The following is a 22,765-nucleotide window of genomic DNA, read 5'->3' on the forward strand; positions in this document are numbered from 1 at the left end:
AGACAGGGTGCATTTGAAGACCAGAGTTAAAAAGTGAAAGCCGTTTTCTATCAGCAAGTCTCTGCCCATTTATTTTGATGATGTTTCAGCCCACAGCTAGCCTTTGGATCTGTCTGTCTTTCTATCTATCAGCATTTTGCATGTCTATCTTTTCTTTCCCTACGCTGAATATATTGCTGGCAACGTGATAAAAAAATCATCAGTCCTTTTCAAAGTATCTTGTAATGATTTTCTTTTGTGAATGTGAAAGAGATCAGTGTTTTACTGATTACTGATTTAGGCATTCAATTATTAAACCATTTGAAACATACACTACATAGCACACATCAAATCAGCATTTTTATTGTCATCCTGCCATAGCTTTTTGTCTGAAAGGGGGATCCTCTGATACAAAGCATGCTTGAAACTTAGTCCTATGTTATATTGTAGGTGATAGTTCAGTATCTACTGAAGATGGCCACAATATGCTCATTATCTCTTGGTTTGTAGCTGCCAACACCTGCAAGCATAAAAAGGTGATGTTGAAAAGTGGATAGTGCTCCCTAGATTTGATATTTTATAAGCCTTAATATGTGCAGATGTTTGAAAGCCAGTTTTATGTTAGATATATGCAGATACTCAGCTGCTCTCCATGAATGGTCATAGCCAGCCATAATGATGAAAAAGGATGATATGCGTACAGTAAAATCACAGTGCAAACCCCACCCTTTCATACTTGCACCCTGATCCACACGCAAATTCATAAGTCATAGGGTTTGGGCATGATGTCATGAGCACACTTTGCCCCGTGCCCCCAAAGGATGCCTATGCTGCAGCTGCCATGTGAGGCCAGCCAGAGACACAGCTGCTTTAAAGAGGAGCAAACAAGGGCTACATTCTCACTTCCAAGTCCCCTGAAGCAGCTTTTTAGAATCAGATCTAAAGCACTGAATAGTCCTATCCTCTATAACAGCCTTTCTCAACTTTTTGACCCTGGAGGAACCCTTGAAATATTTTTCAGGCCTTGGGGAACCCCTGCACATTCAGGCTCAAATATAAGCCAGAAACAACAATATTATTATATTTGATAAAGTGTGTTCATGTGTAGGCCTATATATATATATGCATTAACAATGTTCTTAAATAAAGAATGAAACTTACCTCTTTAATGTAAAGTTGCCTGAACTTGAAATAATTTTTAAAATAAATCACGATCTCGAAGGAAACCCCTAGTTACCTCTTGTGGAACCCTGGTTGAGAAACCCTGTTCTATAATGTAGCACGTGCCACCTTTATGCATACATATCACTGAACATCACTGGATAATGGTTAGGCAACCATTCATTATCCCAGTTAGTCTTCTCAATCTTCAAGGTTCCCTCTATTTCCTTTGAATCTTCACTTCACCTTGCTATTGCACCCCTCAACCTCCTCCTTGACTTCCTTCTTTTTCTGGGGAACAACATTTCAGCTCTAACTTCAGCTAAATTGATTAACAAGACAGTAGCCTTGATTTTTCTTGACTTGCACATCAGTCACTAGGGTAAATAAGTAATATCTGCATATTATGTTTCCTCTGTGCTCCTTGCCCTTTGGGAATTGTGCCTTTGAACAGGCTCTCAGCTGGTTGCAGCACCTGGCAAATCTTGTCTGGGCTCAAAAGCTAAGCAGGGTCAAGGCTGATTAGTCTCTGGATAGGATACTTCTGGGACATGCCAGGGCCCTAGGCTAGTCTGGGAAGCTGGCAACACATTCCAGAAGAAGGCAATGACACATCGTTTCTGTGCTGCAGCTGCGAAAACTACATGGATATATTCATGAAGTCATGAGGAGTTGAGCTCAGCTTGAAGACTTTACCATCTGAACAGGCATCAACCTATTCTTTTTGGTCTTGTTGATTATTATTCTCCTATAGCTGCATATTCATTAACACATTAATCATAATTAACATAGGAGACAAAGGCTGCAGTTATGTGGAGAACTACGTTACATCTTTTCAGGGCTCAGCGGTTTCCTTCTTCCCAGGATGATATACCTTGTTCAAGGGGTGTTTTGCCACGGAGGAACTGCCAGTAGGTCTTTTCATTGGTGCTGGCTTGGAGGCCGTGGATAGAGGTGACCATGGGGCCCCAAGATGTCTCCTCTGTTTCAAAGCTGCAAGATGCCAAGCTCATTACAAAAGTAGCAAGAAGGGAGGACGAATTAAGGAAGTGGTGAATTATATCATAGTAATTTAAGGGGAATATCACACAGACACACACCCACACATGCAAGAAAAAGGGGAAAGAAAAAGAAAAGATCAGGAAAGCTATAGGTGAAAATAGTTCATAAAAACGAAATGTTGAAATATATCCAGCCTTCAACCCCAAAGCCAGGAAGTAGGGTTTAAAATACATTGGTAGAACTTTAAAGTTGCATTCTTTCTCAAGTTGGTAATTTAGAAAGATCTTGTAGTTCACATCCTGGGTTGAATGACCTCCCCAAAATGTCAGAGTCAGCATCTATAATTATTAATTTATTAATTATTAATTATTCTACCAGGAGTCTACTTACCTGAATTCACTTGCATTAGTCTGTTTAGCAGCTTCCAAGACAGCGAGCAGCACAGAATCCTTTGGCACTTGCACAGTTATGGAATACGTGAAATGAGGTTCTTTTAGCTCATTGATTACAGTATAATGCACTGTTACTGCAAGGAAAGAGAGGAGAAGGCAGGTGAAATAACTCATTACATGCTTAATATCTAATGGCAGTCCTGGACTTGCCCAGCTGAGATGGGGGAGAGCCAATGACATGAGCTGAGGCTTGGTAGCAAAAATTGGCATGCATGTAAAGATGTTATAACTTAGGGCTCTCCAGAATCACAATGCTACAGCTCCCAGCACCAACCCTGGCCAGCCTGACAGGGGTGAGTGATGCTAGGGGTTGCAATTTTCTTTCATCATTATGGATGATCCATTAAGTAGAAGCTGCAGATCCATAACTCTGAGTTAAATGGATCATTCCAGGATGAGCAATCCATAGGCAACCCACAGCATCCCCTTTGTTTTGTGGATCCCAGAAACTTTCATATTAGATGAAAAATCACCAAGCTTTGGCAGCATAATTTTGTGGAAGGTTGTGTGATTGTTCCTAATGTCATAAGACACTAAATTAGTGCATTAACTTTCTGGTAAGCATAACACATCTATTCTGAAGAAAAATAAACTCCCCCAACTGCAGTGCTGAAAATTGTGGCCCAAACCCATCCAATGGCATTACAGTGTTCCAATCCTGCTTCCTGCAACATTGGGAATCATCAAATAAATACATGTTTAATGTGTGGCTAAAAAATGCTTGTCCTTGTGTAGCTCATCTGATTGTGGCTGTCTCCAGGGAAATATTCCAAATGCATTCAGATGACATAAATATTACCTGGGAACAGCACTGTCACCTCCACCTCTACTTCCAGCGTTCCCTTTCTTCCAGAATAGCTGTTGTGTATCTAAGATCTCCAGAATAATCAATAACTGAAAAGCTGTAGCTTTTCCTGGTGTGGAAATGTGCTGATGGAGGAAAGTGGATCTACGATGCAGGCTGTCAGATCCCCCGATCAAAGGTTTTACAAAAACCCTTATCGGAGCATCTACCATCATTTCCTTCTCCAAGGAATGGAATCCGTGTCGCGTGTGAAGTTGGAGTGTGAAGTGGTTTATTATGGATATGGAGGACATCAAGGACACGGGGTTGAGATATGCCAGGAATACCATCTCGATGGGAGGGGGGGGTGACATGGTTTCATGGGAAAGGGGACTAACTAAGGGAATGTAGTTTTTAAGTTAGGTTTGAGCGGGACATCTTTATTCGCAGCTTGCCTTCTGTACCGTTCATTACACTTCATTAAAACAGTTAAAGGAATCCCAGCCTCCTGATTGTGATTGTGTGAATGCTCGAATGATCAGGTGCTGACACAGGCCCTTTTAGGCCTTGCTTCTATCTCACTAGCCAAAATTCCTGTTTTTCTCTCCTGCAGAGAATAGAGGAGATGCCAGAGGAGTTTCTTCCCACTGAAGAAGCTGCCTTACCAGTCTGAGAGGTACAGGTGATGCCCCTCACGTCCAAGTAGGTTTTGCCCACCAGAGAAGGCAGGATCTGAGCAGCAGCAACTGGACTGCTAAAGGCTCCCTCAGTGACCTCCCGCAGCACTTCTTTGAGGGTCTTTGGGCAGTTCCATTCACCAGCAGATTGGAACTCAGAAGTGACATTGAGAGCCTGGAATCCACAAGAGAGAGATGCTCAGGAGGACTTGGAGAGATGAAGACCAGATTCCTGGATTCTCTTCCCTTCCAAATGAAAGGTCAGATGTACCTGCATGGCGAGGCCAGTGCTATAGATGTTTCCAAGGATGCCGTTGTTCCACTCTTCATTAAGGATTTGCTTTGTGATCCGGGCCAAGGCATCTTGTATAGTTCCTGTTAGTTTCCTCTGCTGAGATGAGATCCTTCCTTCATACATGCAGACCAGTGCCAGACTTGCCATGGCACCAGTATCTGTGAATCACATAGGACAAGGGATTGCCCAGTGAAAGGAAAGTCAGGAGTGTTTGCCAGGCTCGGAAAAGTGAAGGGTCTCTTTGGTGTAAGTGCTGGGCAAGCAGATATCAGAGAGAAGCAGGCCAAATTGAAAAGGGCTGTTTGTTACAAATTGTCATGGTGGATAGAGTAATGGATAACAGGGATCCCTAGCTTATCAGTCACTTGGGCACCATGAAGCTCACAAGTGCCCCAGTCGTCATCTCTCGGTCCAGCCTACTTCCCAGGATCTTTACAGGGTAACATTAGGAGGGCTATCCTGAGGTCCTTGGAAGCTCAGAGTAAAAAGGTAGTTTAAATCTTACTCAAAATCATCCCTCTCTCCCTCTCTCTCTCTGTGTCTATGTCTGTTTGTGTGTGTGTGAAGCATTATCTTACCTACAGAGAAACGACCCTGGAATTTGAATTTATCATCCAGGGCTGCCTGGGCAAGGTGGATGGCAGCCGTTCCAAGTTCTGGACTTCTTTCCACACACAGAGCCAAAGTATCTAGAGCCAATTGGTAGTAGGTTGTCTTGGGCGTCCCACTAGTATCTGAAAGGTAAACATGTTTATCAGTTATTCCCTGTCTGGTCACAGCAGACATCTACCCTCAGCCCATTACTGCTTGGAAGTTGAGTTCAAAACATAGGAGAAATAGAAAAGTCCTGTTAAAGCCTTTTTGGAGGAGGAGGAGGAGGAGGAGGAGGAGGAGGAGATCTGAAATCGGTAACCTGATGTGACTCTGTAGGATCCCAGTGCAATTTATAACCCTGAGATGCAGGATTCTAAGTCATGCAAAATAACCTTTCCTCAACTAGCATTTTCCAGATCTATAGACATCAGTTCCAGAGTTCCCCAGCTACATCAGAATCGAAGTCTCCACATCTGGAAGGTGTCCACATACTGTAGCTAGTGTATGGGCAATGATTGAGTTTGTAGCTCCAGATTTTCCCCTCTAACATTTGGATAGCAGTAGGCACAAATGATGGGAAAATGATGAGAAGGAGCAGCAAATGTAGTCCAATTTTTCTGCTTCATGAGAGTTTATAATTCCGTAGGGAGAATATCTAAAAAAGAGTCTAGATGACATCTAGGCATAGTTTATAACACTACTTACCACGCAATACTGACTTTTTGTGAAAAGTGTCTGTTTGATATACTGTAGATCATGCTTGGAGACTCTGATGTGAGTTGGAAACTCAGGATGCAGAGATACAGATAGCGAATTGCTGAACTAGATCTTGTGCTTTATGAGTTCCACTCTCTCTAGCACAGAAGACTACTGTAATTGTGTTTTCAGCTTGAACTAAGGTGAATCTTCCCCAAAAGTATATCTGTGCCACATCACCATTCAGAGAGACCTTGCAAAAGTTTTGCTGTTTTTAGTATGCGTTGTACACAGTGCTGACGTGTGATGTTATAAAACCAATATAGATTTAGCAGAATAAATATACATGGGGATCAGAATTAACATCGGGATCAGTATTCTGAGAACAGATCGATTCAGTTGTCATTTGCATTGTGAAATAGGGAGGAAACTAGATTCAACTTTTCTGTGGAAAAGTTGTCCTAACTCCAGTTTTAAGGATGTTTGTAGCCAACTAAAGTTGCACTAGCCTTTCAAATGTAGAAGAAAAAATCTTACTTATAACAGGGACAAAGAACAGATTAATTGCCAGCCTGGCTAAGAGAGCAACTATAGCACAAACTGAGTATGTCTGTACTGAGATGGCCAGATGCGTGCTAGCTTTATGTTGATCTTGGAACCACTTGGAGCAAAACCAGTGAATTCCGTAGGTGACATTTGTAAAAGGGGAATTGCAATTTCAATTCAGCCTAGTACCATCCTTGCAATGCAGAGGTCGGGAACAGCACAGAGAATCAGATCCATGCATTAATCATCCAAATTCTTATTATCTTGTCATCTGAGTGATAGGCAGGAATCTAATGCCCATTTGTCTTCTTACCAATATTCTGAATCTCTTCCTTTGTTTTCTTCTCAAGGACTTGGACCAGGTTGACATGTTTTTCTGGTATGCTGACATCAGTGGGATCCTGACAGGAGGACCGAAGAGCTAGGACATTAAGGGCCACTTTGCCAGAGGTCATCTCTGCAAGAAGGGATGAGAAAGGACAGAGACCACAAAGATTGAGTAAGCAGTCCTTTGGGAGCAATAAAGTACCCTTTCCCATCCTCACTGGGAGTCTAGAAACTGCAACCCAATACATCTGGGAAAGCTTTCTTAAAACTGGGGATATAACTGGAAGCCTCATCTGATTCTTCTTCCTTGTAGACATTACAGAACTTCTGGCTGATATTTTAAAGACAAACCAATGATGGGTTGTTTGGACTAGAGTTCCTGGTGTCAAATGCATCAGACTCTAGTCCATCAAAACCTAGACCCATCATAAACTATGGCACAGGTCCCAATAGTTAGTTCAAGACAAATAGGTGTTTGGGGTTATATTGTACCTTTTGTATAATTATTTTAATAGCTACATGAAAACCACTTTGTGGAGTCTGCTTGAAAGCCAGTATACAAAGACCTTTTTAAAAATAGAAATTAGTCTTTAAGATGGTGAGCCACAAGATTCTGTTTTGCTGCAGAGACTAGCCAGGTCTCTTCTCTGGAGCTGGCAGAAAAAATAATTAAGGGTTTTCTTTTCATTCCTTTCCCACCAGTAGCAGTTGACCAGAAAGTCATGCCACACTCTGTAGGAAAGAGGGTGACAGAGGCAAAGGAGTCACTCTGCTCATAGATTTTTTATCTTGGCCAACTCAATAAGTTGGTCTGGTCAGTTCTGTTTTGTTGATTTCCCATGCCAAAGCACTTCCCTTTAATAATCTTAACTAATTCTTCCACTCCTGACAAGATAAATTCTTCAAGTCTCACATAATTTCCTAATTAGAAACTGGACCCTGCAGACAGATCTGAATCTTTATGCTGAAACTCTGTAGACATTAAAATGAGGAAGAACAATAATTCTTGTTCTGTTTTACCATTCGTGTATATGATTGAATTAATACAGACTCAGGGGTTAATGGAATGTCAGCTCCAGGAAAAAAAATGCTTCTCGGCCTTTTAACCAAAACTGTTTTGCTTCTGCCATGAAGTTCTTAACTGCTGTTTTAGATCAGCAGTTGGAACCTACTGCTTTTAATCTGTTGGGGGGTTTTTTAAGCTGCAGTTTAACATGCACTTACCTGAGAGCAAGTTTTCTTAGACTTAATGAGATTTTATTCTGAGAGGACAGATTGTAAATGTTTATGTCATTCAACAGACTGTGTGTTGTCTGGGAATTTATTTTAAAGGTAAGATACAAATTCTGAGGATAGTATTCAGTGCGTGGAGACATGGTGATGATGAAAAGGTCACCATTTTGAGTTCTACCAATTATACTACCAAGAAAAAAACCTTAGTGGCAATTCTAGAATTAAAATTGACCTTACTTAGTGTTAATTAATTTTGGGAGGTATATTTTAGTCAAAACTAGGGTGTACTAGTAAAAACAAAACAAAAAAATCACAAACCATAATATCTCTCACAATCAGGTAGGCTTAGCAAGTTAGACTCCATTATCAAAAGTGACAGCTGAAATCCTATTTCCATGTTCCCCTCTTTACAAAATGGAACAAATTAAAGATCTGAACTGGTTTATGTAGAAATCAATAAACAGGTTTACGTAGAAGCCTCTCATTTCAGGCATCATACCTGTTCCGGCTGTTTCTTTTATCAACCACACCAGTTTCTTTATCGCACTACGACTGTCGCCCTCAGCCAGGTTCAAAGCCATCAGGACACTGGGATCAGGTTTGCTTTGCAGGCTGGCCCAATTTTCCAGCTGAGTCTGGATGCCTCTAACCAACCATTGCTGATCGCTGGGGACAGCTGGAACCAAGACAGCCACAGGTTTATCAAGAATAGCACCTGTTCTTAGAGAACTCTGATTTAGCTTGTCCGTAGAATTGCTGTTCAGCCTCAGGAATGGTCTCTATTATATATTTCCTCTACATTTTGTAGCATTTGCTCCTTTTTTGCCTGCCCAAAAAAATTTGCCCACCAGGAATTCTGTACACAACAATTACCTCAAATACATTGTAAATGATCTATCTGTGCTATCGCCATACAACTGAGTTGTTAATATTAATGTAATAGACCCTGTTATTAATAAAATTTTGCAGAACCTGCCTGTGTGAAGCCTTTGGGCTTCAGCATTAATGATGAATGAAAAACAGGAATTGGCAGTCACAGACCTGGTGTAATTTCACATTTTAATTACCTTTTTGTACAAAACGACTTCCATGAAGGAAAGGTGGTCCAACCTAAACATCTTACGTATTGATATTTCATACAGTGCACAAACATTAGACATTTTTACATCTATTCTAGGGCTGCACAAAGAGATGTTTCACACAGTACATTAGTGCAAATGAAGCACTTCCTTTCCAAGTGTTAAAGCAGCCATGTTCTTTGCAAGTCTCACTTGGCTGTGCAGACGCTTCCGGTGAGGCTGTCAGTGAAGGAATGTGGCTGTGTGTGCACATGGAGACACTCCGGGACAGCCTTTGAAACAGTTGCATGAGCCTTGTAAAGGACGTAGCTGCTTTAACACTTCAAAGAGGTGCTTTACAAAGCATCTCTTCTGAATCGTTTGTAGAGGCCTAATAGCACTTAAATATAGGGTTAACCCCACCCCCACATGACTACCGTGACCCCCCAATTTGGAGATCCCCAAATGTGTTGGACTACAACTCCCATCATCCCTCAGCCAGGTTAGTCATCAAATTATTGAGCTGAAATACTTACAGCAAGTTCCTGAAGAAATGGAAGCCGCATTAGTGACTGTGCAGAACACGCACAGGATAACAGTGAAGACGTACATTTGGGGCTAGGATGTGGGGCTGTCCTTTCTTTTAGGCAAAGCCTTCCTTGATGTGACAGAATATTGGAAGTCAATGGGGAAAACCTGCTTGGTCTTCCTTTATGTAGACTGCTGGGACAGCTCTGGTTCCTACCTACCAACCTTTCACCTCCGAATAGCCACTTCGTTTCTAGCACTGTTGACTTTCCTTTGCTTATCTCACTTTCCTCAACATTGGGTCTGAACCAGTTTGGCAAGGGGATGCCAAAGAACAAATCCTTTCAGAGAAATTGGTGGGGCAGGTGTGCAGATTAGCAGAAGGAAGGGTACTGCATAGCTTGGCAAGCTGTTGCACACCACCTCTGAGAGAACAGCCATTTTCTAAGAAAGCATTTGCTGAGTCATGCATGTGGCACATGTTAATGGCTAGGGAGGGATAGATGCCACAGAAGAGAAGTTGGGTTGAGATGAAAAGAGGGAATTAAGCCTAACGGGACCTGTCCCTCCAAGCTTTCTTGTCCAGGAAAAATAGCACTGAATCTTCCATCACGGTCCATGCTCAAAAAGGCTAAAGAAAGTGCTGTGCTATGCTATGCTATGCTATGCTATGCTATGCTATGCTAGAGAAATAGGAGAGATGTAATAGAGCTCCTCCTAGCCCTTCACCACCACCCATATGTCACTGCATATGCCAAAACCATGCCTATTAAACATATACTATTGCTATAAATAATCATACGTGAAAAATAAGGCTGTTCAGTTCTGTTTAAAAATGCTAGTGTATCTGCAAGGAGGGGTGGAGTAGAACCATGTGGAAAAAACACAATGTGACAACAATTATTATAGCAATGTCATGCAGATACCAGAAGCCTCATCAGAACTGAGTGATCTAAGCAGACCACAGTTGCAGAAATGCAACCTACTCCTCTTGAGCTCAGCTCTCTGGAGGATCAAAGGCTTTCCCAACTCCGTATCTGCAGGTGTCAAAGCTTAGATGGAGCTTTTGTGCCAATTCCTCTGATTACAAAGTGAAGGAAAGGCACTGTGCATATATTTAAAGTTAGTCTAACTCTGCTGGTATCGTACACTCTAGACCTGAGCAGCTTCTAAAGCTGTTCTCTAATGAAATTTTCTAATTTCACCAAACAAATGCAAGGTATAAAAATCCTACATAACAGTGCCAATAGCACCTTTATTGCAGCCACAGGTGCACAACTGTTTTGTGCAGGTGCATTCAAAGCAAGCTAACTATCAGCTATCTGATAATTGGGGTTCTTTGGACACAATTTTAGCACTATTCCACAAAAATACTAAAATGTGTTGAAAAGGAACTTGCCTTTTAGCTTACAAATAAAAGGAGGGTGTCTCTCCCCTAGAGAGCCAGTTTGGTCTAGTGGTTAAGGTGCTGGGCTAGAAACCAGGAGTCTGTGAGTTCTAGTCCCGCCTTAGGCATGAAAGCCGGCTGCGTGAACTTGGGCCAGTCACTTTCTCTCAGCCCAACTCGGTGCAATGTAGACTAGCCTCCTTGTGGTGCACCCTGGGCAACATGACTTGTCACAGCTAAATAGTCTACACATCTGGCTGCTGGACCTCACAAGGATTTCTCAGCAAGAAAAAGCAGCATAAACACCAAACTGCTATGCCATACTATAAAAAAACAACAACTCCCCCTCCCTCCCCAAGTTCACTGTGCAATTCCTCCACATCTCTCTGTGCACGTAGGGGAGAGAACATAGTTTGAAAGAATCAGATCCTCCTACTGCGAAAAGCAGAATGGGTCTGGAAGACTATACCAGGAACTGGAGGGGAGGTGCCACGTTCACACAGCTTATAGATTCTGGGCTGATTGCAGCCATGTGAGGCCATTTGACTACACCACTGTGACAAAAAGCACCACAGATTGTATCCATAACAAAAAAGACTGCTTCAGTTCCAATACAACTAAGAACAACTCTGGTTTAGAGCAGGTGAGTAAAGGTTCATTCAAGCTTTATAATGTTAGAGTTACAAGCATGAATGTCGAAATGCTCTGAAGATACTTCCCAGGGCATATCATTCCTCAATAGGCCAGAAGTGTGGGTGGGATAATGTGGTTTTCATTTATTTATTTATTTCATTGATTTTTCAAATTTCTATTACTGCCTATCTCTCTGAAAAGGGGGACTCTGGGTGGTTAGCATGTTGCGTGAACCAAGTCAGAGAAGGAAAGAGCTCTTTGATTAGAAAATGGACTCAAGAAAGCATTGTTGCCCTACAGAGGTTTGGAACTTTTCCGGCAGATAAAAATCTTGCTCTCTGGGGAACAGGAGACCTGTTACTCAGATGCCGTTGAGCAAACCTCCTCACTTAAGGCTCGTGCACATTGCTCCCTTGGAGTCCCAAACAGGTGATACAAGGTGAAAGACCACCCAGGCCAGTTTGTGTCTTTCTTTGTTTCTTTGGTTAATTTCTATAGCCGCCCATCTCAACCAAGTGACTCTGGGCAGTGAAGGAGTTGTTGCCAGGGCCTGCCCAAGTGTTCAGAAATGTCGTATTCTTCTTGAAAAGGAATGTTCACCTTGGACATTGGGCAACACAAAGTCAACCTACAGAGTCCTCCAGAGACAGGAGAGGAAATGTCCTCCTAATTTGCGGATGCTCTCCATGACTTCCTTCTCCCAAGATAAAAGTGCAGGGAAAGGATTTCTTTGTTAACTATAGACAATCTATTTAAATTTCCTTTTGGGGAGCTCCAATGCCTCTCAAGACTAACCACCCTTCCTCCTGTTTTGTACATAAAACAGGAGGAAGGATCAGTTCTGTACTGATCGACAGAAGCTAACGAGGCACTGAAGAGGTTCCTTAATCTTCCTTAAATGTCCCTTGGAACTGATTCTTTCCAGGGGACCAGATTTCATTCCCTAACAGCTGTAGAGAGCAAGGTTTTGAAGAAGGAAAGACTGGTCCTATGTGGCAATGCTTGTCTCCTGACGCCAGCTGTGTTTGCACAACCCTGACCCAGCCCCTGTGGTTAGTTCAGGGTTCAAGGTGTCATATAACTGCAGAAAACTGAGTTAATTGAATAAACTAAGGTCCAGTTAGCCACTGGTAAGTATACCATGCGAGGGCAGCTGTCACCTGTTCTTCTGCATCGAAGCGGGAGGGAGAGATGTCTCTCAGGGCTGTCTGAAGAACAAGCAAAAGACAGAGGAACACCTCTGTCCTTCCCTACGCCTGTTTATTCCAAAGTAACAATACATGCAATGGGGAGAAGCAAGAAGCTCTGCTGACTTTCATTTAATCATCTTGGGATTGTGCCAACGCCGGGTTTCTACAGACTAAGGGAAGGCAGAGGGTTTTTTTGCCATGTTTGATCCAAGTTTCCCTGCATTATAATTCCACAGGGAAGGCAACAGAAGCCGAGCTGGATGTCATCCTTAGTGTAAATGTCTTGATGAACCTTTAAGAGTTCTTTGGAAAAGAAACTGATGCCTCATGTTCTTTTGTCTTGCCACTGAAGCTTCGGAATGATGACACTCAGGTAGGATAAGGAATTGCAGGCTGAGGTGCTCTCTCACTGGCAAATTTCAAAGATCAGCAGAGCAAGAGAGGACAGGGCTAACACCAGAACCCAAAGTCCTTTTAAATACTTAACCCAGAAAAAGGGCTGTTCCCATTAACACCTCTGCACATAGTACAAGGGAGGTGACCTCTCATGGGTGGGATCAGAACAGTGCTTATGGGCCGTTCTAGGCTGATGTGGGTGTGTCCCCTCCTGTCCAGTCCCTGGTCAGCTTTTTTCTGTAGCCCATTGGCTGTTGTCTCCCAATGGAGTTGCTGTGGTCTATGAGAACTGCCGATAGCACTGGATTATTCTGCTGGCAGTATTGTAAGGAAAGGAATCCTTGTTTGATGGCCCAGTGTTTATAGCCGCACAGCATCCAGTTGAAATGCGTGGATGCTTGTTTGCAAATAAATTTCACTGAATATGTGTTATAAGTTCCCCCATTAATAGTTCTCTCATTCTTTCCCTCTTTCAAGCTCCCAGGTGAGAGACATGTGCAAGTCACCTCCTTTGTGACCTACCTAATGCACTTATGGCTAGGTTGGTTCAGCTGAGACTTAGTAGTACATAAGCTGCTGCTGCTGGTGGTATGAATTTATTAGTGGAGTCACGCACATGCTTTCAATGGAGATACAGAAGTCAAGGATCTTAAACAATAATGAAATACTCAAGTGAACTCGCAGCATCCTGAGAGTCTCTGTTATTTTACAAAAGCTTTATTAATTACAACTGTTTGAGCATTACATGCAGCACAGATACACACATTCATACTCGCCTGCTACAAAGCAAGACCGGAGTGCTCCATAATTGATAGTTGTGTGCAGACTGAGGGTCTTCCAAGAGAGGCCTGCACAGCTTGTTCTTTTATCCTTTGGCAGCAGCACCTGCCAGGCATTTCTTTCATGTCACCTCAGCCTTTCATTGACCGCTCTGCGACCTATTGCATGGTGGTTCTTATCTTTGATAGCCGCTATTCCAGATTTTCTTATCTTAATGGATTGTTAGGTGGCTTCCTTGCTTTTTCTCCTCCTCTGCACTTCCACTCTTTTTCCTCAGGTTCAAATTCTGGTCCTTTATGTCTCGCAACATTTTATTTCTTGTAATGCATAGTGAAAATGGCAGGGTTTGTTTTATCCATGGTCTGCTGAACAAACCACAACTGCTGGGTTTACACATCACACGAACCCAAAACCAAAGAAACTATTAGTTCAGTTTATGAGTCCACTTACAATGTCTCATAACAACATTCTATGTACTTCAGTCTATCTAGCATACTTAATTGCTGAATTCAGAGTAGCTGCCCTTTTGGATTAATGGAAACCAGAATGCGTAACCAGCAATAAATCGTGGTTACAAATTCTGTTCCTGGCTCCAAAATGCCCTGGCTTGGGGATTTGCACAACATGGTGGAACTGCTATGACAGGCTATACTATGTGAATTAAGAAGTCAGCAGCCTGTGTTTTATCCTAGAACGGGGTGTGAACCCAGCCTGAGAATGAAGCATATCACTTCTGAATTCTCTCAGAGTGGAAGAAACGGCTACTTCATTTAGGTAAGGAAATGGATTACACAGTCTCATTGGCAGAAGCCAAGGCACCTGAGTATTGCATGCGCTATAAATGAAGCCAGTGGGAGGGCCTAGCACTCGGTTCCCACCTGAGAGAATTCTTGAGTAGTTGCTGTGAATGATGGAGAACCATCTAAGAATATGGGCTTTATTGCTTTTAATCACTGGTGTTTCTACTCAGAATGCCTCAGGTAAATACAGGGAGGGAATGCAACTGGGAGAAATGGAAAGAAAAGGTGGAAGGATTAATCTTTAACTAGCCATTTTGGTTGTTTGTTTTTGGTGTGTACTGCACTAAGCCCACAGAGGAACAGGTTTAAATGTTTATTACAAGATGTTTCCTGTTATTAAATATCTGATAAATTACAAGTTTAATCCAAAACTATTTTAATGGGGATTAAAGCTGTCTTGCTGCTGGTGTGCATTTCTTGATGTAAGGGGAGAGTTAGCTTTCTTCCTTCAATGTGCTCAAATAGCAACCACCCAGCTCACCAATGCTGGGAATGGGGAGAAAGTTTATTTATTAGGACACCTGACCAAGAAATAAATGGGGGGGGGGGAATCTGGTGCAGATTTAAAAAGAAAACCCAATGGTTTTTGAGTTCTGGGCATTTTGCTAGGTTCAGTGTCCTTTCAGATCAATAAACAAGTCTTGCTTGGATGACCCCTTAATTAGGTGTCATGCGCTGCCTACCGCTGAGTAAAACACAGACGCTGATTCAGAGAAGAGCAGGTTCAGGTTTATTCAAACGTAGAGCTAGTCGCGAAAAAACTGAGAGTTAAGGGAGCGCGCCGGTGCAGGGTTTAAATACCCCGCGCCGGTCAGCGCCCCCTCACCTTGGGTTGCGTCATCCCCCCTTTGTCCTGCATACGTTTGTGCCGGTAGGTGAAGGGTTGCGGGGCCCCAGCTGGTGCCCCGGGATTGCCCCTAATCGGTTTCCTCCTTCAGCTGGTGATTGCTGTCAGCTGGGCGATCTCCGTTGCGCTTTTGCTAACAGCTTGGGTGTGCCTCGTGATCCGCCTAGTCTTTGTCTTTCCTTCTTCCTCTTTTGTGTCCTGATGGCTGAATCATCCGCCCAGGGTCTGTGTCTGTTGTTGTGCGTGCTATGCTTATCTTGAGTCCCTTCCTCTGCTTCCTCGTTATTGTCATGTGTGCCGTTGTGCTGATGTCTTCAGCTCAACGGCACTCATGACATACTGCCCCCTGTCCGAATAGTGCCCCCCCCCGGCCTTCCGGTTTTTCACCAGGAGAGCTGTCAAAAATTGTTTTTGTTTTTTTTAAATTTCCCGCCGGAGTGTTTTCGCCCCTCCCTTTGTTCTGCCTTCTCCCTCGTGTCCATCTTTAGGGTGTGTTCGAAGTGCGCATGCCCCGACCACACCCTGGGCGTGCGCATGCCCCGGCCACACCCTGCTTGTTTGGCTCAGTTCGTCGAGGAAAGAGGTGTGGCTGGTCGGGTGCTTTTCAGCTCCAGGTAGGAACCTTATCTTTTCGCAAGTGCGTTGTCATTGTTATGTGTGCATCCTGGGCGTTGCCCCCAGGCATGCACTGGTGACCAATTGTCACTCCCTCGTGGGCCCGGGGCGGGGAGGGTGAGTCCCGGGGGGGGGAGGTCTACCCAAGTCGCGGGCTTGGGGGGCCCTTTCCCTTTGGGGCGTGGCGGGTGGGGGGGGGCCCGCGGGGAAAAGGGTGTTCAGGGGCCGGTTCGGCTTGTCGCCCCTTTGGCTTGTCGGGGTACGTCCGGTGGAATGCCCGGGTCAGGTCTGGCGCCTTGACGTGTTGCGCCGCCACCCATTCTGGGTGGGGGAAGTGTTTCCACCTTACTAAGTAGTGTAGTGTTCCCCGTTGACGGCGAGAGTCGAGTATGTCTCTTACTTCAAAATGTTGTTGGCCGTCGATCATCACTGGGGAGGGCAGTGGCGTGCTCGGGTGCCATCGAGAGGTGGTTGCAGGTTTCAGGAGGCTGGTGTGAAATACCGGGTGGAGTCTCCGTAGATTGTGCTGCAGGTCCAGGCGTATTGCCACCGGGTTCACTATCTGTGTTACTCGAAGCGGCCCGATATACTTAGGCCCCAGTTTTTTCGAGGGTTGAGGTGACTTCAGGAATTTGGTGGATAGGTAGACCATATCCCCTGCCTGGAACGTCGGTTGCTGGCGCCGGTGCTTGTCGGCCTGCTCTTTGTAGGCCGCCTGTGCTTCCTTCAGCGCTGCCGTGATTATTGGCCACGATTCCGCAATCTTCCATCCCCAGTCACTAGCGTCCACTTGGGGTCCCGGGGGTTGTGGTAGCTCTGGTATGGGTACGAAGTCGCGCCCCGAGACTACTTCGAACGGGGTTTTCCCCATGCTCGTGTGGACGGCGTTATTATATGCGACTTCTGCAAACGGGAGCAGTTCGACCCAGTCGTCTTGGTGGTAGTTGGTGTATGAGCGTATGAATTGTTCTAGGGTGGCATTGAGGATCTCTGTGGCTCCGTCCATCTGGGGGTGCCAGGCCGTGGATAGGGCTTGTTGGGTCCCCGTCAGCTTTAGGAAGGCCCGCCAGAATTTCGAGGTGAATTGTGTGCCCCTGTCGGTCACCACGCGTGCGGGACATCCGTGTAACCTGTACACGTGTATAAGGAAGAGTTTGGCTAGTTGCTGGGCGGATGGGACCGATGAGCAGGGGATGAAGTGGGCCTGTTTCGAAAAGTAGTCTTTCACCACCCAAATGGCCGTTTTCTTCTGGCTGGGTGGGAGATCCACTATGAAATCCATGGAGATTTCCTCCCATGGGCGGGAGGGCTCCGCCACCGTTTGTAGAAGTCCCGGGGGCTTACCTGGTGCCCGTTTGGCCCTGGTGCATGTCGGGCAGGACGCTACGTAGGCTTTCACGTCCTGTCTCAGCGCGGGCCACCAGAATTGACGTCGTGTTAGGTGCAGGGTCTTTAGGAACCCGAAGTGTCCCGCTTGTTTGGTGTCGTGGGATCTGTGCAAGATCGCCTGGCGTTGCGAGTCCGGGACATATATTCTGCCTTCCCCCCATGCCAGGTCCTGTGCCATCGTCACCTTGTCGGGGTTTGCTAGTAGCCAAGGGTCGGTTTTGAGGGCGGCGGTGAGGTCCGCGCGTATCCCCCCTGGCAGTTGCGGTTGGCGCCGTCTGGTCACTGGTTGCCCCGCCGTCGGTTGCGCCGTGGGGTTGGGCTGCCTCCGAGCACCGCTCCGGGTGGTCACAGCCATCCCCAGCTGGGAAGCGGATAGGACCGTCCCGATCATGTCTGGGGCGGGCTCCTCGTCTTGGGGCAGTCGGGAGAGGGCGTCAGCCAGGAAGTTCTTTTTACCCGGCATGAACTTCAGCTGGAAGTTGAAGCGGCTGAAGAATTGGGCCCATCTGACCTGTTTTGGGCTGAGGCGTCTGGGCGTCCGGAGGGCCTCGAGGTTCCAGTGGTCTGTCCAGACCTCGAATGGTTGGGTGGCTCCTTCCAGTAGGTGCCTCCATGTTTCCAGCGCCGATTTTACTGCGAAGGCTTCCTTCTCCCAGACGTGCCAGCACCTTTCTGTCTCAGAGAATTTCCTCGACAGGTAGGCGCATGGTTTCAGGACTCCTGTCGGGTCCTTTTGGAGTAGGATGGCCCCCAGGGAGAAGTCTGAGGCGTCGGCTTGGACCACGAACGGCCGTTCTGGGTCCGGGTGCGCAAGGATTGGCTCCGTGGTGAACAGCGCTTTCAGCCTGTTGAAAGCAGTTTGGCACGCGGGAGTCCAATTTAGTACTGTCCCCGGGTTCTTGGTGCGTCGTGTGTCCCCCACCCCTTTAGTTTTGAGGAGGTCTGTTAGGGGGAGGGCTATCTCCGCGAACCCCCGTGCGAATGACCTGTAAAAATTCGCGAAGCCGAGGAAGCTCTGGAGTTGGCGCCTGTTACGGGGGCGTTCCCAATTCACCACCGCCTCGACTTTTGCGGGGTCCATCTCTATGCCTTCCCCGGAGATTCGGTACCCCAGGTAGTCTAGGCGTGCTTTATGGAATTTGCACTTTGAGGGTTTGGCACAGAGTTTCGCCCTTTTTAGCTTATCGAGGACTTGTCTGACTAGGGTTACGTGTTCCTCGTGCGTTTTGGAGTAGATAAGGACGTCGTCTATGTAGACCAGGACCCCTTTGAACAGGTGTTCATGCAGAACCTCATTGATGAGCTGCATGAACACCCCCGGGGCCCCTGCTAGTCCGAATGGCAGCACTTTGTACTGAAAGGCGCCTAGGGGGCAGTTGAACGCAGTTTTCCATTCGTCCCCCTCCCTGATTCGGATTCGGTAGTACGCCTCGCGAAGGTCCAGCTTGGAGAATACTCTGCCCGTGGACAGGTGGGCGAGCATGTCTTTCACGAGGGGTAAGGGGTATTTATTGGATAGGGAAGCTGCGTTGAGGCCCCGGTAGTCGGTGCAGAGCCGTAGGGTGCCGTCTTTTTTCTCCCGGAATAAGACGGGCGCTCCGACCGGTGAGCATACTGGCTCTATGAATCCCCTCTCTAGGTTTTTGTCGATGAACTCCCGGAGGGTTGTCATCTCCTTCGGAGTCATCGAGTAAATCTTCGGCCTAGGTAAGGGGACATCGGGCAGCAGGTCAATCCTACAGTCCGTCTTGCGGTGGGGGGGTAGTTGATCAGCTTCCGCCTCTCCGAAGACCTCAGAGAAGTCAGCGTATTGCTCGGGTAGGTCTTCTGGGGTAGTTGTGTTGTCCTGGGTTGCCGCCTCTGCCCGTCCCACAGTGGGGTTGGTCCTGCCCGCCGGAACTGGCGCCCGGTACTCGCCATCGTCGAATTGGAAGGTGCGGGTCTTCCAGTTGATGCGCGGGTTGTTTGTCGCGAGCCATGGTATTCCCAAGACTACGATGGGCCGTCCTATGTGGGTCACCACGAACGATGTTCGTTCGGTGTGGGTGCCCATTTGTAGGGTGACCGGCTCGGTCTGCATCGTGGCAGGTTTCCCTCCCGCTGTTGAGCCGTCCAGCTGGTGAAATGCCAGCGTCGTGGGGAGAGGGAGGCAGCGTAGGTCGCGTTTGGCGACTATGTCGGGGTGGATCAGGTTTTTCGAGCACCCCGAGTCCACTAGTGCCACGGCCGTGGTGGCTCCGTTGCCCACGGAGAGCTTGATTGCCGCCATTATTACGGAGCTTTCGCCGCTCTGTCGAAGTGATCCGCGCCTCTGTCCCACCACCTGCCCCGCGGCGCGTTTTAGGGCAGGCGGGGAGCGTTTCCCGCCGGCTGGTCTGGGTCTACGGCATCCTCTCCCCCCAAGTAAGCGTCCCAGCCTTCGTCCGGTGTCGCTGTGGCTCCGGTCATTCGGCGGTGGGGGCGCGGCGGCGGGTTCGTTGGTTTGAGGCTAGGTTTCAGTGCGGGTTTGGGAGCGCTAGCTAGGGTTCGGTTGGAGAAGCAATCTGCCGTTTTGTGCCCCATTTTACCGCACCTCCCGCAGGGCCCGCGAGTAAATTTCTTCCTTTGATATGTGGGACCGGCCGGCCCCAAGTGTGGCGCGGGTACCTTTGGGCTGGTGTTGGTTTTGTCTTCCGTCGTCGCCATTAGGAAGGTGCGGTGCGTGTGTTCCGCTCTCCCCGCGAGGTGGATCCAGCCTTGCAGAGTCTCCGGGTCGTCCCGGTAGAGAGCCCATTGGAGTACCTCGCGGTTGAGGCCCCTTTTGAACATTTCTAGCAGGGTGGTCTCGGACCAGTCGTTGATCTTCCCTGCGAGGGCTTTAAATTCAAGGGCATAGTCCGGGACAGTGCGTGCGCCCTGTTTGAGGCTTTGGAGTGCGCTTTTAGCCCTCTCTTTGGCTAGCGGGTCCTCAAAGTAGCGCTTCATCTCGGTGATGAAGGCATGGAAGTCAGAGAGGGCGGGGGAGTTGGACTCGTACATTTGGACGTACCAGTCCGCCGCCCGGTCTTGTAGTTTGATCGCCATGGCTGCAATCTTGTCCGCTTCTGAGTTAAAGGAGTGTCCGTGCCGCCCCATGAACTCCCTGGCATTCGTGATGAAGAACGACAGTTTCGCGGGGTGCCCATCGAAGAAAATGGGGAAGTCCTTTGGGGCCCGGGCATTCGGTGAGTCCCCTCTTCTCGCTTCCCGACCCCTGGCTTCGTCCGCCTGGGCCGCTTGTTGGTTAGCAGTTGGCCCATGGGGGTGCGACGACCCGCTCGGGGTGTGGATCGGGGTGTGTACTTGCGCGGGAACATCGTTGTGCGGCGCGGGGGACATCAGCAATTGCAGCATGGTCCTGAGGTCCTTTAGCTGGGCCTCCATGGCTGCGAGTCTGGCTTGTGCTTCCCCGTCCGAGATCCGCGCCGCAGCTGGGGTCGGGTCTGTCGGTGCTTCCGCAGGGTTGAGCCGCCGGTGGGATTCAGGCGTTCCCGTCCGCTGGTCAGCTTCCTCCATTTGGGAGTGCATCGGCTGGGTTGCCTCTCCGTCCTCCACCGTGCTTGCCGCAGTTGGGCTGACGCTCCACGCCTGTGGCTGGGGTGCGATGTGGTGCAGGGGGGTCTCCGCGGGTCTCGGGAGGTATGTTGCTCCCTCCCGTGGCCGGGTCGCCTCCACCTCCACCTCCCTTTGGGGTTGGAGCTGAGGCTCGGGGTGGGCCGGGAGGGTCTCCGTGGCTCCTGGGGTTCGCGGTGCCCCTGGCCTCGATCGGTCCTCCTCCGCTTCTTGCCGTGCGGTTCGCCCGCCTTGGCCACGACGCGTCGGCCCCGTTGCTCGTGTTCTTCTCGCCGTCTATTCCGCCCGCAGCTCGTTGTTGTCCGGTGGGGCTCGGCGAGGCTGAGTTTGTGACTCTCAGCTTTATGTCATGCGCTGCCTACCGCTGAGTAAAACACAGATGCTGATTCAGAGAAGAGCAGGTTCAGGTTTATTCAAACGTAGAGCTAGTCGCGAAAAAAGCTGAGAGTTAAGGGAGCGCGCCGGTGCGGGGTTTAAATACCCCGCGCCGGTCAGCGCCCCCTCACCTTGGGTTGCGTCATCCCCCCTTTGTCCTGCATACGTTTGTGCCGGTAGGTGAAGGGTTGCGGGGCCCCAGCTGGTGCCCCGGGATTGCCCCTAATCGGTTTCCTCCTTCAGCTGGTGATTGCTGTCAGCTGGGCGATCTCCGTTGCGCTTTTGCTAACAGCTTGGGTGTGCCTCGTGATCCGCCTAGTCTTTGTCTTTCCTTCTTCCTCTTTTGTGTCCTGATGGCTGAATCATCCGGCCAGGGTCTGTGTCTGTTGTTGTGCGTGCTATGCTTATCTTGAGTCCCTTCCTCTGCTTCCTCGTTATTGTCATGTGTGCCGTTGTGCTGATGTCTTCAGCTCAACGGCACTCATGACATTAGGTTAGCTTGTGCAAAATAGATTTTCAGTTGCATGAAGGCTTGCTGGGATAGAGTTAAGGAAAGCGGTTCTTTCTTTTCTTTTTGAAATGAACAGATACAGCCCATAGATTCTTAGTGGCTAACTATGTTGTGCGACCTCACTGTTAGCTAATTTTTGCATCAATATATTGTATATATCTGGAAAACAGGATAACTCAGTAACCAAACCAAATTAAAGGAGTTGTGTGAACTCAGCCGGTGTATCAGTTTGAGGGCAGCTTTCGAGCAGTGCTTGCAAGGTAAATTTACAGAACTCCCTGGACCACAAATGACTAATTCCTTTTTAGTTTTGAATATTGTGATTAGTTCAGGGTTGACAGTTGGGTCAATTGAATAAGTCGTGGTTTAGTTAACTATGGGAAAGCAGCATGACATGTGAACAGAGCCACAAAATGGCTCAATAGGGCTGTGAAATCCTCTAAAGAGCTTGGTGGCTTAGATGCAGCCAAGAGCTTGACCCTAATTTTCTGCCTGTGCAGTTCCTTCATCTGAAGTGGCTGCTTCCATGCACCTACTGTAAGTGTAGGACAAGCTTTGAATGTGTGATTAGTTTAGTTACTTGTTGGTTTTACTTACAAAAGGAATGGAGGGTGATTAAAAGCTTCCTAGAAACTCTGACTTTTGAGCAGAGACTTTAAAAACATAAGGATAGCATAGAACAGTGCTCTTCTGCTGGCAGTAGACTTGACGTAGGGGCTTCAGGCCAGCCACACGGTTCTTTTCTTGCAGTGGCTGCCCTCACTCCCTAATCCCCTGACATCTACCATCTGAGCTGGCTAGTTGCTCTGCCAGATGTAAGGCCAGCTCTGAAGCTAGTTGTTGGGGACCAAGGACAAAAGTGGCCCCTATGTCTTCCTCCTGGGCTCTTAGGGGCAATTTGTGCAATGTGGACAATGGT

The 22,765-nt window shown here is 47.3% G+C and overlaps 1 protein-coding gene across 1 annotated transcript; it reads right to left on the reverse strand.

The window, feature by feature from the left end:
• Positions 1-326: 326 nt before the first annotated feature.
• Positions 327-9,486, reverse strand: CBLIF (cobalamin binding intrinsic factor). The gene is made up of 9 exons (XM_063289138.1): positions 9,341-9,486; positions 8,246-8,422; positions 6,500-6,643; positions 4,929-5,084; positions 4,327-4,508; positions 4,044-4,230; positions 2,533-2,668; positions 2,015-2,133; positions 327-499 (listed from the first exon to the last, which is right to left on the reverse strand). Exons 1-9 carry the CDS (start codon positions 9,414-9,416, stop codon positions 438-440), a joined length of 1,239 nt encoding a protein of 412 aa, XP_063145208.1. The 5' UTR covers positions 9,417-9,486; the 3' UTR covers positions 327-437.
• Positions 9,487-22,765: the final 13,279 nt, after the last annotated feature.

This window comes from Candoia aspera, chromosome 1 (genome assembly GCF_035149785.1).
Source record: "Candoia aspera isolate rCanAsp1 chromosome 1, rCanAsp1.hap2, whole genome shotgun sequence".
Classification (NCBI taxonomy): Eukaryota; Metazoa; Chordata; class Lepidosauria; order Squamata; family Boidae; genus Candoia; species Candoia aspera.